Source organism: Chiloscyllium plagiosum, chromosome 10, assembly GCF_004010195.1.
Source record: "Chiloscyllium plagiosum isolate BGI_BamShark_2017 chromosome 10, ASM401019v2, whole genome shotgun sequence".
Lineage (NCBI taxonomy): Eukaryota > Metazoa > Chordata > Chondrichthyes > Orectolobiformes > Hemiscylliidae > Chiloscyllium > Chiloscyllium plagiosum.
In genome coordinates, this window is record NC_057719.1 from 81110794 (window position 1) to 81127975 (window position 17182).

A 17182-nucleotide genomic window follows, 5' to 3' on the forward strand; every position below is an offset into this window, starting at 1 on the left:
CCCTTCTGGCTAAAGTTTACTCACAACTATTCTAGACTTTCAGCTCTGGAAGTGTCTCCTTAAACATCTTCACCTCCTTTAAAATTTTCCTCAAAATCTCTCTTTGCCCAAACCTTTGGTCACCTGTTCTGGTATTTCTTTTTTTTTGTCAAATTGTGTCTGATTAAACTTCCATCAAAGGTTATCAGATGTTCTGTTTCAGTGAAGGTGCTATGTATAAATGCAATTTGGTGTTGTGTCAGAAATTCAAAATAAAAGTTTAAGTAGCAAAATGAATGATCACCACTCTCTTATAATGACACAATTTATGGATAACGGTTATTTTATTTAATTGTAGTACTCAATGTATTACATGTCTGTTCCTTCATAAGTCTTCACCAGTATAAAAAAAGAAAACAAAAACTTGTGCTACATGGGCTTGCAAAACACAAAAGACTGCAATCTATTATCAGCCTCCTAGAGTGAAAATCCAAAAATAAGTTTCATTAAAAAAATTAAAAACAAAACTTTTTTTTAATTCTGGACAGCAAAACAGTGCGTACTTTCATAAAGATGCATCTGTATTCAAAATCATTCACATACATACAGCAGTTTCACACACACTGCTTCCATACTGATTCCAGGTCACAGGCAGATGTTCACAGCGCAGCACAGACTGTGACTGACTCTTATAACAAGATGCTGATTAAAAAAGAATGCTGGATATGGTATTTGTTGTTAACACATTGGCTGTTTATTTGGTACTGGTTGATTGAAAACTTGGGCAATACTTGGAACTCTTAATTCCCTCTCATCTTTAGACTTGTAACTACTAACCAAAGCCACTGATGTCAGATGTACATCATCATTAGCTCCAAACCAAAGAACAAATGATTCACAAAAGCTGTGTCATGCTCATCATTTGTAAAACATATGCCAAAGGTCTTCTGGCTCCTGTTTCTGGAGATCAGCCTGAAAACTAAAGAGCTGTGGATGGGGTTTCATCGCCTTCTAATTCTGGGCAGAGACCAGTAAGGAAAGGGGAAAAAAAAAGGAAACAATAGAGAAATAATAGAGAAAACTTACATCACAAGAGACAAAAATTTTAACACAAACATTGAAACCAGAAGCACAGTAGGGAAAAACAGGAATGAGTAACAGTAGAAAGAGCAATGAGAAAAAGTTCCAAGGAATAATAAAAACAAATAAAACAAAGAAAAAAGTAACAAAATTGCAGACAAAAACAGTAATAGCAGTGAAAGAATAAATGAGAAAACTAAAATAAGAAAAAAGTAAAAAAAAAAGGTAAGCTGTAAAGAATAAGTAAAACAAATAGGAGGAAGCTCAGAAAAGACTAATATTTGTTGGTAATGTGACCACTTTAAAAGGTTATTATTAAGCGGTTACAGTTTAGCAAGTGTCAGTGTAAAATCTCAAGTAAGTATTCATGATTACCATTAATGGACATTAAAAAGCTTCAAAGAGCATATTTGTAAGAGTCAGGTGGCAGTTAATTCCTCACCCTTAAAAAGAAGTGGGCATGTACCTGCATGTCTCGAAACAGTGCACATGGTGTTACACCAGCAACCTGTTTTCTAAGTCAACTGCAAACTTACTCAGCACTATAGTGCCAACATATTGTGCCAATATAAATACATCGCTCCAGGTTACTGAGCTATATTAGTAAAGTGGAATGGGTTTTGAGTCACATCCTGACTAGTGCATTCCATGATCACCATTTAGTGAGAAAGTGGCTTACCCTTATGCTTGTTGAAAAAAAGCTCAGGAAGAAGTGCAAAAAAAATGCAAAATGCACACAGGATGTTCTAGAACCAGTTAACATTTGGTATGCACTCAAGTGATGACATTGTGTTTTTGCAGCAGTTAAACTCTTATTACATGATCATTTAGTCTATAGCACCTCTAATTCATGTCCTTTGGAATTTAGCATCCAGTCCGGAACAAAATAGCACAAATGCACTTGATAAAACAATTTCCTTTTTTCTCCTCCAACATGGAAAGCATCATATCCAAGCATGATACCTTAAGGGACCTGTGCTGCTGACCCCACAGCCCAGATAAGCTTAGTGAACACAAAAGTACCAAACAGCAGAGATCAGTGGTTTTCGATATAGCCTGCCTGTGGATAAGTCCCACATCATAACACCTTTTCACAAAATCAATATTAAATGCTACATATTGAGCACTGGAGATGGAATGAGGATTTTGAGACTGGTAATATTACTTTTCCCTTAAAGAAAATAGCAGCATTTCAGGACCTGGAAGCAGTATGTGAATAACAGAGTTTGACATTTACCGACAATGTAGAATTAGAGTAGTACCATTATAAACAATTGTATATTTCCACAGTCACAAAGCAGTCTTTAGTACATCAGGTTAATTCAGAAATGGTATTGGATAAGCATTTTCATTTCTTTGCTCATATTAAGTAACATGGAAAATAAATTAGAAAAACAGTAGGTTTTTGAATGATCAATAGCACAGCTGTCAGTATGTGAATCCTAAATTCTCAGGTCTCCAATAATGGAGAGACCTTGCCCTCAATCCTGAAGACCTACACTATTATGCCAACACCTTTCAAAAGCAGCCATTTTGGTGGTTTCAATGATAAAGTTTTTTTTATTAAAGTTTGAGTGTGTATAGCATTGTTTTACTGATAGGGCTTCTTAGTGCATCAAGACTGATATAGAACGTTCTGGAATACCTACTTCCTTCCAATTTCCAAGCTCTTCCAGGGATTTACAACTTTTGAAACAAAAATCCTCCTCTCTTCCCTTGCCCCGTTAATTTTCTTTTCTGAAGGTGTCGATTCTGTCTAGGGTACGATTCTGTGGACCATCTCACAGCTGAGCGCCTGCCCTTGGTTTTGGTGAGTTATTCACAAGGCATCACGATCAAAGCTGACCCTGTTACACTTGACACACACATTCTCCTGAAGAGTGACTGAAGAGGGACAAGGAGCTGGAATGTTGGTAGATTTTCCTAAACTAGGCATGCTACAGATAATTTATAATACCCCACTTTTAAGTTCTCCAGGAATCAAATAGCTCTATGCAAGCCATGCATCCAAGCAGAGGTCTCCTGTACAGCCAAGTATAATACAGGACAAGAATCTACTCATCCTGAGGGGGATTACTTAATTTATTCCCACTTTGAAGCATAGTGGAAAATTGAAGTGGTAGCAGTGAAACAAAATACAGGACATGAAGTAGAACAGACAGGATTGATTTGGCTGCCCAGTACACATCTGATCAATACTGTTTGACAGGTAGCTGAAATGATCTAACTTGCAACGTCCAATTTCACTCCCAATGAACTGAATAACCCTGTAAAAACTTTTAGTGCACTGAAAGTAAGGAATGAGGCAGCTACCTGGTTAAAGACTACACATATCTAAGACACATTCTTACTTTTCTCAAGCCCTTCTAATTTGACCTTTGGAAATGGCCAAACATCACACACTCTTCTATTAACTAGTGGTAATAACCTTTGGAATAGACAACTGCCGAGAACCAAATTGTGAAAATGGTACTTATAATAAACTGGGTCAGAGATCTGAACTCACACAGGAAGCAGTAATGCAATAGAAACTGAATGCTTATACTTTGTGTTATGTAGCTTTGATGTAAGGCTAAATCTACATGAATGTATTATTACACAAAGGCATATAAACTAATGCAGAGATTAGTGGTCTAGCACCAGATACTGAAGATGGATGCCAGATTTTCCATATCTACAACTCATTTAAACTTCAAGACACTTAAAGATTCGCAGTATTACTTGTCACTTTTACACCTGCAATTTGATGCACTCTCAGGCATTAGTTTACAGGCAAATTAGACCCCGTAGGGAGAGCTCCTGACTTTGTCATGTTTTAAGGCAGGTGAGATCCAATTAATTCCCAACCAGAATTATAACTTAAACACATTTTGGCACATTAAAACAAAAAGGTTCAAGGTATTTGCAAAAACAGAAAGCACACACAGTCAAGGTTAAACTTCATAATGAGATTATTAATATTTTCCAACATGTAGGAAATCAATGCAACATGGTTTATTTTCTGGTAAGCTACAAGCCTAATTTTGAACCACATATTCTGACCTATGTAACATCATTTTAAAGCTCTTGTGCCAATACAAGGTATGGGGAAAGAAATTCATTCTGTTAAAAGCAAATGCCCTTTGGTGCTTGTAGTGCCAGATTTTGCACCATCACTGCACCAGTCAATATAAAACTGTACAACATAAGTTATTAGTGTCAAAACAAATGTCACTATGCACTCCCTCAAGAAATAACGTTCTTTTTCAGGAGGCCTAGTTAAATGCATAAAAATTATATTTTTAACTATCAAAGCTATGCTAACAAACTGTTATGTACACTGCAAACTTTCAGCAACACCACAGGGAAAAACAGCCACTTTTCCCTCTTCATTGATAGTTAGATACACTCAAATCAAACAGAGAATCTGAATGATTTACTGAATAGATCTATGTTACATTTGGGGGGAAAAAAAAAGTCCCATCCCCACCACCCTACCCACTCAAAAAATTAAAAGTTAGGAGTTAGAAATCTGTACAACCCAGGTTATATCACAAAATGAGGTTCAAAGCTGGATATCTGGGACAAATTGCCATGGTTCACTTGCAAGCGTGGTGAAAGCAAAGTCACAGAATTGCTGTGAGGGACAAAGTGTGGGAAAGATCTCAGCTCTTGTGAGTTTTTAAAAAATGTCTTGTTAGTCAACCACAAACTTCACCCATAAAGTGAATTTTTGAATAATGAATAAACCACCATAAAAAAACATTAGAGCCTAATTAAAACATGGTGTGACAGTAATATAGGAAGTGCCTTTTATAGAATCACCACAGTGCAAATCAAACCCATTTGCCAGCTTACAAAGTTGAAGAAAGCTTTCAGTGGGGCAACCTCCAGGCTGAACAGCCGAGGCAGGGTCCCTTATTTGTCTGACTTGATAACAAGCACAATCCTCATGCCAAAGCCCTGCTCAGAATGGTAGTGAAGAGCCTGGATTAAGAAGTAAGGTTCTTAAAAAAAATAGGTACCAAATCAAATAACCATAAAGCAATCCTCTTCAGAAATCACGTGTTGAAGGCCCACTCCATACGTAGCCACTATTGAAGTTGTGGGGATTGGGGAGGTAAGAGGGGGACTGCAATGGCCATCTAGGCATTTAACAAACTTGCTCTCAAGATTCAGAATGCATTTACTGGGGGTGGGGTGCAGGGGTTGGGTGGTGTGCACTAGAGTCATGTGGACCACAAAATTGGTTTGCTGTAACAATATTTAATTGCAGTCAGTTTTGTTTTGGCCTACGTGGATGAGATATGGCTAAATTGTGGTTTACACTTCAATATGCAGACTTCACTTCTATCAAGAGCTGAAAAACAGGAAGCAATGGCCATAAGGAAACAGGGCAAATGGTTCACCTGAAATTACATCCATATGGCATCCTCCCCTTCCCACAGAAAAGAAAGTGCTGCATCATGCTCAGATAACCTTCTGATAAGGCTCATAAGGATATGCATTTTATTCCTTGCCTTAGATCATTGTTCTTAAGAAAAAAATGCAAAGCTCTGACACTGCACACAAGCAGCAGGCACCTCCAGTTCGAAATAGGTTCTTGGCACTGACTAGTTGCTGGCTCCTAGACCAGCTACAGGTTAAATATTTCTTGCTTAGCTGGGAAGGTTTAGTAAGCGGATTTCAAATGGCCAAAGATGCCAATTGGGAAGTATTTCACATGAGAGGACCACTGAGCAGCAAGCTGGAAAAACTTCACATCGTTCCATTCCACTCCATCAATTGTTACTGGAAGAGAAACAGAAGAAACAGTGAGCAGGATGGACAACAATGTCTGTACTTGCTGTTGGGAAGAAAAAACAAACACTTAGATGAGAATCTATTTTGACATAATGTGTTATGATTAGATTAGATTAGATTCCCTACAGTGTGGAAACAGGCCCTTCCGCCCAACAAGTCCACACCGACCCTCCGAAGAGCAACCCACCCAGATCCATTCCTCTGACTAATACACCTAACACTATGGGAAATTTAGCACGGCCAATTCACCTGACCTGCACATCTTTGGATTGTGGGAGGAAACCAGAGCACCCAGGGGAAACCCATGCAGACACGGGGAGAATGTGCAAACTCCACACAGACAGTTGCCGGAGGTGGGAATTGAACCCGGGTCCCTGGCGCTGTGAGGCAGCAGTGCTAACCACTGAACCACCGTGCCGTCATATTATGGTCTGGAATTCAGTCTGAAAGCTTAGTGGAAGGAGCTTCAATAGTAACGTTCAAAAGATACATACTTGAAAAGGAACACACTGCATAGCTAGTGGGAAAGTGCAAGGGGATGGAAGTAAATAAAATGGCTTTTCAAAGAACCAGTACAAGCCTTTGGCCCTGTGTGACTAATTAATGAATCAATAGGTAATCAACACCAAACCAACCCATGCTGTTACCTGCTGGAGAGGAAGTGACTCCTGTTTGTATCTTGTATCAACTATAGGAAGATCCCTGCTTCAATTCACAGTGTTTTGAAGTGGGAGCAGATCCAAGGAAGTTTTCACCAACTATGCATTTTATATTAAAAGCCAAATTTCTAAGCAAGGAAAACTAAAACTGAAATACTCTAGTTTATTAGATAGGTCGCTAAAATTGTTAATTAGGCAAAAAATTGCTCTTTCCCATCAAGAGGGCGTATGCACAGGACATGAATCTCTACAAGGCGGAGTGAGAAGAATAGGGTTCAGCAAAACATAACCTCGAAACTAACCATCATAGCTTCATGGTTGGAACTAAGATTCAGCTGTGATCTGGAGTAGCATTCTCACTTCACCCAAAAAAGTCCTGGATTTAAGCCCTAGTCACAAATCTCAAAATAAAGCAAAATACTGTGGATACTGGAAATCTGAAGTAAAAATTGAAAGTGCTGAAAAAGTGTAGGTGGTCTGGCAGCATCTGTGTTGTCAGAGAAACAGAGTTAATGTTTTGGGTCTGAAATTCTAAAATAAAAAAGGGGTCCTGTTTCTCTCTCCACATCTGCCAGATCTGCTGAGCTTAAAAGGTTGGCTGACATTTGCATTGCAGTACTGAGGAAGTGCTGCACTGTTAAAAGTCACCTTTGGATGTCATATTAAACTGTGAACATAAAAGAACACAAGTCAGAGTTCCTCAAACAACAATATTGAAAAAATGAAACTGTCTGGCCATTATTATAAGCTGTTTGTGTGATGTTACACTATGCCAATTGACTTCTGCTTTTCTTACATTACAAAAGTGACTACATTTAAAGTGCATTATTAGGTTTAATTTACTTGGAATGCCCTGAGTTTGTTAAAGGCACTACATAAATGTAAATGCTTCTTTACGTTCTCTCTGAAACATCATAACTGTGTATTTCACCACTGAACAACACTAAAAAAGCACTGTTGTGAGATGTTCTGCTGCTGTGAATCTAATTTCCTTTTTTCTTACCTCGCAGCATAGTCTGTTGCTGCTTTGCAGTACAGATCAATCGGCTGATGCCTTCAATCACTTGGCTCTTAGATTCCAATTCTTTGTCTTTTGCTTTCTTGGGCAAAAACATCACTATAAAGAAAGAATACAAACATACTTTTATAAATAACGAAACATTGATATTTGGAGGAACAGCTGCAAATCCAAAAGCATTTCTACTATCAATTAACATATAATAGATTGATTAGTATGCCAACAAAGACCACCTTTCCATAAGAAGTAAAGGGGGCAGGCCAAATTAAACACTGGTCCATCTTAGCAGCTACAATAGCAATTAAAAAGTCAGCCTGGTCTGTGCAATATCTTACCCTTTTTGTTCTTCTCCTTTGTCACCACTGTCATAGACATTGTCGGCAGGGTTGTAACTTCTCCACCGCTTGGCAGTCTGCTGACCTGAAGGGAACGGAAGGTACACTTCAGTGTGTTCTTTGCTGTAGCATCCTTCTTCTCTGGATCCTTCTTCTTGTCAGCCAGCTGTTGTGCGATCCAGTAGTCAACCTGCAGTCCCATCAGTTCTCCACTGTGGCCAAGGCTCTGTGAACTGATGAGAGTCAAGTATCATGACATTACTGACTGCGAATGTACACATCAGTGCTCAGAAAAATCTCATCATTTAACAACACTGGTCATTTGGACTTGGCTGTCTATATTGAATGAACAAACAAGACTATGTGATAACTGTGAATTTGCAACAAATTTGAGACATGGATTGACCAATGTAATTCAACACAGGATCAGCTCTGCTGAATGTGTTCAGTGGGGTCGAGGAGCTCTCTCATAGGGAAGGAGGAAATTAAATAAATTAGAGGACAAGTAGATAACACTACTGTCACATGCCAGTGAGCAGTCATACAGCGAGAGGCAGGGGAAATAGTTACAAAAGGGAAGGTAAAACAGAATACAGACTTTGTTTTTAACATAGTTTAATTTCTTATGTAAAAACAAAGAATGTGAATGCTGGAGATCTACCTGCGACTCCACTTTTAAAGAGCTATGAACCTGCTCTCTAAGGTCTCTTTGTTCAGCAACACTCCCTCGGACCTTACCATTAAGTGTATAAGTTCTGCTAAGATTTGCTTTCCCAAAATGCAGCACCTTGCATTTATCTGAATTAAACTCCATCTGCCACTTCTCAGCCCATTGGCCCATCTGGTCCAGATCCTGTTGTAATCTGAAGTAACCCTCTTCGCTGTCCACTCCAATTTTGGTGTCATATTAGATTAGATTAGATTATTTACAGTGTGGAAACAGGCCCTTCGGCCCAACAAGTCCACACCGACCCGCCCGAAGCACAACCCACCCATACCCCTACATTTACCCCTTTTTTAACGTAACACTACGGGCAATTTAGCATGGCCAATTCACCTGACCTGCACATCTTTGTGACTGTGGGAGGAAACCGGAGCACCCGGAGGAAACCCACGCAGACACGGGGAGAATGTGCAAACTCCACACAGTCAGTCGCCTGAGTCGGGAATTGAACCCGGGTCTCTGACGCTGTGAGGCAGCAGTGCTAACCACTGTGCCACCGTGCTGCCCACCATCTGCAAACTTACTAACTGTACATCTTATGCTCGCATCCAAATCATTTATGTAAATGACAAAAAGTAGAGGACCCAGCACCGATCCTTGTGGCACTCCACTGGTCACAGGCCTCCAGTCTGAAAAACAACCCTCCACCACCATCCTTTACTGGTTTCGGCTATACCCACTCTGGTTTGAGACTTCATCAAAAAAAAAAGTCTAATAAATTAGACAAATTTCCCTTTCATGAAGTCACGCTGACTTTGGATTAAATTATTATTTTCCCAAAGGTGGTATTATTACTTCACTAATAATCGATACCAATACTTTTCCAAAAAACAATAATAAATGTCTGGCGAGTTGGCCTAGAGTTACCCACATTCTGCCTCCCTCCCTTTTTGAATTGGAGTGTCACAATGGCATTTTTCCAAATCCTCTGGTACTTCTTCAGAATCCAACAATTAACAACACTACAACCAATACACCCACTATCTCTGTAGCTACTGCTTTTAGGATGCTAGGATGCAAGGGGACATATATGCCTTTAGCCCCATTAGCTTGTCTGATACTACTACTTCAGCAATGGTGGTGGTCCTTAATTCCCCCCGGTATTCTTTAGTATTAATGGCACATTTGAAATATCCTCCCTGTAAAGATTGCTACAAAATAACTATTTAAATCCTCTGTCATTTCCATGATCCCGATAACTGTCTTTCCAGATTCATTTTCTAAAGAGCCTCAGTTCACTTTGACATAGTTTCTTTTTGTAATTTAAAGAAGCTCTTACTATCAAGTTTTTATACTACTTGCTAATTTGCCCTCATACTTTATTTTCTCTGCCTCCTTTACTAGATTCTGAATTTACCTCCGTCTTCAGGGATATTTGGCCTCCTTATATACTATTTTCTTTGAACTTAATACTCACCTTAACTTCCTTGGTTAGCAATGGTTGGTTTATCCCTCTCACAGAATCTTTCCTCCTTATTGGGATGTATTTTTGCTGAGAGTAATGAATTACCTCCTTAAATGAATGCCACTGCTTGCTTACAGTCATTCCTGCTAATCCATCCATCCAGGTCACTTTAGCCAAAGAATCATTTCATTGTAATCCCCTTTAAGTTAAATATAGTTGTTTCCAATTCAAGTTTCTCATTCTTAAACTGAATATTAAATTCTATAATGTTATGATCACTACTGCCTAGGGGATCATTTACTCTGAGGCCATTTATTTAACTTGCCTCAATATTGATATCCAGATCATAGACAACTCCATGGTTGGCTGTATTTTGCTCTCGAAATCTATTCCTCATGCATTCGATGAATTAGTTGTCATAGATACCCTTTCCCATCTGATTAACCTAATCAACAAGATTAAAGTCATCCATAATTATTGTTCTATTCTTTCTATATGCTCCTAATATTTGTTCATTTATAGTCTACTTTTTGGGGGTTTCTCACCACTGTCACCAAAGTCTTCTTTCCTTTGCTGTTTTGTTTCTACCCCTACCAAAATGGACTCTATATCACCCCCGCCTAGATTGTCTCTCAACATTTCATCCACTATTAACAGTGCTACTCTAACATCTTTTCCATCCCTCTAGGCTCTCTAAAAGGTCAAATATCCTTGAATGATTAGTTCTCAGTTTTGATCTCCTTGTTACCATGTTTCTATAATGGTTTTGAGACCATAGTCATTTACCTCAATGTGCACCATCAATTTGTCCACTTTATTCCAAATTCTCCACGCATGAAGATGCAAAGCTTTTAAGTTTGTTCTATTATCAAATTTCCCTACATTTTTATGGTTCCTTGGAACAATATGACATTCACACCTTCTGCCCCTTCCTTTTGTTATTTTCTGGTGAACAATCAGCCCCATCACTAACCTGCAATCCTACCTTCTCCTTTATCTTTGATTTTAGAATTTTCCATGCAACTGAATACATCCTCACACTATTTCGTTTAAATCCCTATCCATAACCCTAGTTATGCAATTAATCAAGACTCTGGTCTCAGCATGATTCAGGTGGAGCCAGTCCCATCAGAACAGCACCCTCCTTCCCCAGTACTGGTGTCAATGTTCAAACAGAGGAAGAAATGGGACTTTTGGCAAATAATACATTTCATAGAGAGATGTACAGCATGGAAACAGACCCTTTGGTCCAACCTGTCCATGCCGACCAGATATCCTAATCTACTCTAGTCTCTTTTGCCATCATTTGGCCCATATCCCTCCAAACCTTCCCATTCATATACCCATCGAGCTGCATTTTAAATGTTGCAATTGTACCAGCCTCCACCACTTCCACTCATTCCATTCATGTAGCACCCTCTGAGTGAACAAGTTGCCCCTTAGATCTCTTTCATATCTTTCCCCTCTCTCACTAAACCTTTGCCCTCTAGTTCTGGACTACCCCACCCCATGGAAAAGACTTTGTCTATTTATCCTATCCATGCCCCTCATGATTTTATAAACCTCGATAAAGTCACCCCTTAACCTCTGATGCTCCAGGGAAAACAGCCCCAACCTATTCAACTCTCCCTATAGCTCAAATCCTCTAACCCTGGCAACATCCTTATAAATCTTTTCTGAACCCTTTCAAGTTTCACAACATCCTTCTGATAGGAAGGAGACCATAATTGCACGCAATATTCCAACAGTGGCCTAACCAATGTCCTGACCAGCCGCAACATGACCTCTCAATGCCTATACTCAAAACACTGACCAATAAAGGAAAGCATACCAAACGCTGCCTTCATTATCTTATCCACCTGCCAATCTACTTTCAAGGAGCTATGAACCTACACTTCAAAGTCTCTTTGTTCAGCAACACTCCCTCGGACCTGACCATTAAGTGTATAAGTCCTGCTAAAATTTGCTTTCCCAAAATGCAGCACCTTGCGTTTATCTAAATTAAACTCCATCAAGTGGAATAGAATTGAAGGTTTTGGGGTGTTTTTGAAACATGCGAGTCACACATACATGGGAGTGAGTCACACATACATGGGAGTGAGTTACACATACATGGGAGTGAGTTACACATTGGAATCTAATCGAATGGGTTCCGGGTGATTCATATAATCCCGACAGTGGGGAAACAAGCCCTTCAGCCCAACAAGACCACACCGACCCTCAGAAGAATAACCCATCCTGACCCATTTCCCCAAATTTACCCCTGACTAATGCACCTCACCTACACATCCCTGAACACTCTGGGCAATTTTAACAGGGTTTGGATTGGATGGTTAATATACAGACTAACAGATACCCAGGAGTGCGATCCAGACTGGAATCTAATCAAAGGATTGAGCTGGCTAATGTACAGAGTCCCTTAAAAATGGAAGTCAGTTACAGATTGGAATTTTATCAAGGGGATTCGGGACGATTATGTGTAGAATAACAGAAACCCAGGAGTGAGCTGTAGACTGCAGTCAAATTTAGGGGATTCGGTGATTTACAAACAGAGCAACGGGATACGAGAGGGGAGAAAGCAGAGGAGAAAGTACCCACCTTGGACCAACTCAAAAATGAGCTGAGCCAGACAGGATTCAACTGCTGTATGTGGAGGTTTCCATGTGTTCTGAAAGATGGGAGAGAAACAGGCAGATACTCACACTTTCTATGATGTTGCAGTCAAATATCTGAAGGACAGTGTTGAATTCTTATGATTTGGAGGTGCCTGTATTAGACTGGGATGGACAAAGCTAGCAATCACACAACACCAGGTTATAGTCCAACAGGTTTATTTGGAGGCACTAGCTTTCGGAGCACTGCTTCAACCACCTGATAAAGAAGCAGTGCTTCCAAAGCTGATGCCTCAAAATAAACCTGTTAGACTATAACCTCATGTTGTGTGATTTTTAATTTTGAATTCTTATAGAATTCGTAAGCATTCGATAAGGCCACCTTGACAGAGAAATTGATTCTTTTCTTGCATTTTAACAGGACAAGAAACATTGAAGTCTCATACTTCAGGCTCCTACCTCAAAGTTGAAATGTTGGCCTCTCATCTACATGAGTGTCTGGTCAGAGTCAACAAAAATGACCACCAGCATGAGGTCAACTAAAAAAATGACCCAAGCTGAAGTGATGGATAGAGGAAGAGGTGAGCATGCTGACTGCTTCACTACCTGCCTTGTATTAATTTGTTAGGCAGGTTTGAATAACTGATTGACATAGGAGAAACTACCAGTCCCTGTAAATACAGTATATTAACAGGCACTTAGAGACAGAGGCTATACTTAGTCTGGCAGCCACCTTCTTTAGATAGAGGAAGTCTGGGAAAATAAAGAAGATGGAAGGAGAGGGGGCGAGAGCTTCCTAACTCTTCAGTTACTAAGGGGAATTCTGGTGTCACAAACTAGAGAGATCAAGACTCGAAACACTATCCATTCATTTTCCAGGATTAAATAAACTACTTTTGGCTGTCACAGGTACAATGGTCTTCCTATCGATGTAGCTGATACATCATATCACAACTATTACTTCTTAATTTGCTTAATTGACTTTCTTAAAATAATTTACAAATTCTCAACTGCCTTTTAACTGACAAATCCTGAACCTCAAAACTTGCAGACAAATTCAGAGTCTGGGATTTCTGTGGTGAGTAATACCTGTTTGGTACCCCATCCATCACCTTCAACATTCAGCACCCTCACTCCTGACACACAATGGCAGCAGGATGTACCAATTACCAGATGCACAGCGGTTACTCACCCAAGCTCTTTTGACAACATGTTTCAAATTTGCAACCTCCACATCTAAAAGATAAAGGGTAGAAGATGCTTGGGAACACCATCACCTGCAAACTCCTTTCAAAGTCACACACCATCCTGACTCAGAGTTATATTGCCGCTCCTTCACTGTCACTGTCACATCTTCTTTTGATGTACCTACACTCTATGCACTGCAGTGGTTCAAAGTGGCAACTCCCCATCACCTTCTCAAGGGAAATTAAGGTTGGGCAATGAGCACTGCTCTAGTCAGTGACACCCACATTCCATGAACTCCAAAGCCTGCCCACCATCAATAAGCCAGGAGTGTGATGAAATACTTATCTGGATGGGCGTAGCTCCAACAACACTTTAAAAGCTCAACAATATTCAGGACAAAGCAGCTCATTTGCCAGTCATCCCATCTGCCACATTTAACATTCACACACTCCAACATTGTAACACAGGTCTGCAGTGAGTACCATATACAGATGCAGAAAGGGAATTCACATAGGCTCCTTTTACAATATTATCCAAGTCTGTAACCTCTGTCACCTAGAAGGGAAAAGGCAGCAAATGTTTGGGAACATCACAAATGGAAGTTTCTCGCTGAACCACACAAATCCTGACATGGAAATACAACACATTCCTTCATCACTATGGATAAAACCTCGCCACTCCCTACCTAACAGCATCGTAAGTCTATCTACACCAGATGGACTGTAGCAGTTCAAGAAGGTGTCTCACCTTCTGGCCTCACCAATGATCTTCACATTCTGGGAAAGACTTAAAAGAAAGGCTTCTCTCAAATGCTTACCTTGAGTACAGTCCACTTCCAACAGACGGGGAGGAAGGTGGTGTAGGGGAAGCTTCTTTCATTGCTGGAGACAGTGTGGGAGGAGTAGAAGACAAGACACTAGGGCCTGAAGTAGCAGCATCATCAGAATCACCTGCAGGTAATATAACTTTATTTAGCACTATTATGATATGATCTGACAGTGTAAGTCTAAGACATATTTGAAAAACATCTCTAACCAATGACAGTATCAAATGCCAGAGAGCACAACACTCATTTGGCCAAGAGTCAAGTTCCTTTCCATTAATGGTTTGCAAACTGGGTTCCACAGATACTTCTCAAGAAGCCCATGAAATAATGTGAAAATGTTGCAGCTGCATGTGCAATGCAGTGTGGGCTGTCTGTCTCACCTGGAGATGCATAGAGTGACACAAATGCAAATGCCTGTTTTCTTAGAAGTATTATTGAAAGACTCATAACATGCATTAGAATTGAGATTGGGGTAGAGTGTTGATCAGTGATTACTAGCCCATTTGTGCAGGGGTAATGCAAAGAAATAAGCTTGAGAACCAGTTCTCTGCATGGCCTCACACATATTTCCCATCATTTGCAGGGAATCAATTGAGCTCAGAGGAAATTACCAACCTGACGTCGCTGAAGACTGCTCCACAATTCCGACTTTCACCACCTGCAATATTATAGATTTAGATGTATTAAGAGCAGAAAGTATCGAGAATCAGCAGCCAATTACTATGAAGAACATGTGTTGATATGCAGTTTGTATGCATATCTTCCTCAGTATCTGGGCTGTTTGTACAGTATTAGAATCCCTGTGGAAACAGGCCCTTTGGCCCAACAAGTTCACACCGACCCTCCGAAGAGTAACCCACCCAGACCCATTCCCCCACCCGATAATTTATCCCTGACTAATAACCTACACTATGGACAATTCATCTAACCTGCACATCTTTGGATTTTGGGAGGAAACCGGAGCACCCAGAGGAAACCCACACAGACACGGGGAAAATCCACAGAGACTGGAATCGAACCCGGGTCCTGGCACTGTGAAGCAGCAACGTTAACCACTGAACCGCCGTGTCACCCATGTGGAGCACAAGACTCTCATCATCTGATCATACAGAGTCAGCCTCTCAATTCCAAAATAGGGAGTACAGCTTCTCAGTATCTGGATTTCATGGAATGTTTAACCTTCTATGTTTCTGTTGATTATATACAGGCTATAACCCATAATTTTAAATGAAAAATAAGTTACAGTGACACAAAAGCAAACTACGCAAATGTTTAATACACCTACCTCAAAATGCAAGCATACACTCAATTCACTTCCTCAAAGACATGCATATCTATTCAACCTTTTCTCCAACTGGCATCAATTCCTCGACTCTCTTCATGGTGAAATACATTCAGCCGTCCTCCACAAATATACACAAGTATTCCTTCAGTGCTTCCTCAGTGTTCCTGACTAAATTTGTAGCCCATCCCTAAACCACCCAGAATGCATGCATTTACTTTTTCAAAGTTGAAAATCACACAACACCAGGTTATAGTCCAACAGGTTTATTCGGACTATAACCTGATATTGTGCAATTTTTAGCTTTGTACACCCCATCCAACACTGGCACCTCCAAACTACGTACACTTTTTCAGGTCACGTGCCCATCAAAATCACTCTACAGTCTCACATACAAACACAAGCTTCAATGAAAATCTAGTGTACACTTGTTCAATCACAATCTCCATCCAACTAAATGCCCACACACCTGCAACTCTCATGTCTCAACAAGCACACAAAATGTAATATTCTTTTCTGTTGAGTTCATAAAACATTCTCTTTCTTGATAATAAGCATTAAACACTGTAGACCATTTAGCCTCTGGATCTACTTTACCACTCAATAAGATTATGGCTGATCTGATCGTGAATTTAACTCCACATTCTTTCCTAATCTACATAACTTTTGATTCGGAGATGCCGGTGTTGGACTGGGGTGTACAACGTTAAAAATCACACAACACCAGGTTATAGTCCAACAGGTTTAATTGGAAGCACACTAGCTTTCGGAGCGACGCTCCTTCATCAGGTGATTGTGGAGGGCTCGATTGTAACACAGAATTTATAGCAAAAATTTGCATTGTGATGTAACTGAAATTATACATTGAAGAATTGATTGTCTGTTAAGCCTTTCATCCGTTAGAATACAGTGATAGTTTCACTTTTTTCATGTGTAAATCACAAAACCCTTTTTTATATAAAAGTTGCATTCTCAGGTTAGCTGTTAACAATGGTGATAGCTAGACAATATGTTGAAGGTGTTAGCCCCCTGTGTTCTCTGTCTATGACCTGATGTTTAGATTGATTCCAATCTAAAAAGTGAAATAACAGAGTTTTACATAAATTCATGCAGTTTTTGCGCTCAGAGTTCGACATGAATCTATGTAGTTTTTGAGCAAATGTAGTTTTTGAGCAATGTAACTCTGAAAGTACCAATAAAATTCACCACACAGAATATATATGTGTGCATGTGGGTCTTTGTCTGTCTGTGTGTGTCTGTCTGTCTGGGGTGGGGGTTGTGAATGTGAGAAA

General features: G+C 39.9%; 1 protein-coding gene across 6 annotated transcripts in view; it reads right to left on the reverse strand.

The window, feature by feature from the left end:
• Positions 1-304: 304 nt before the first annotated feature.
• pacs2 (phosphofurin acidic cluster sorting protein 2) overlaps positions 305-17182 on the reverse strand; it is a 282143-nt gene continuing 265265 nt past the window's right edge. For all 6 annotated transcript variants that reach the window (XM_043698194.1, XM_043698193.1, XM_043698192.1 and 3 more), the window contains 5 exons: positions 15224-15266; positions 14600-14732; positions 7854-8086; positions 7504-7617; positions 305-5829 (listed from right to left, as the gene is read on the reverse strand). In XM_043698194.1, the coding sequence (XP_043554129.1) occupies positions 5711-5829; positions 7504-7617; positions 7854-8086; positions 14600-14732; positions 15224-15266 (642 nt within the window). In that variant the 3' untranslated portion in view covers positions 305-5710. The remainder of the gene's footprint in view (positions 5830-7503; positions 7618-7853; positions 8087-14599; positions 14733-15223; positions 15267-17182) is intronic.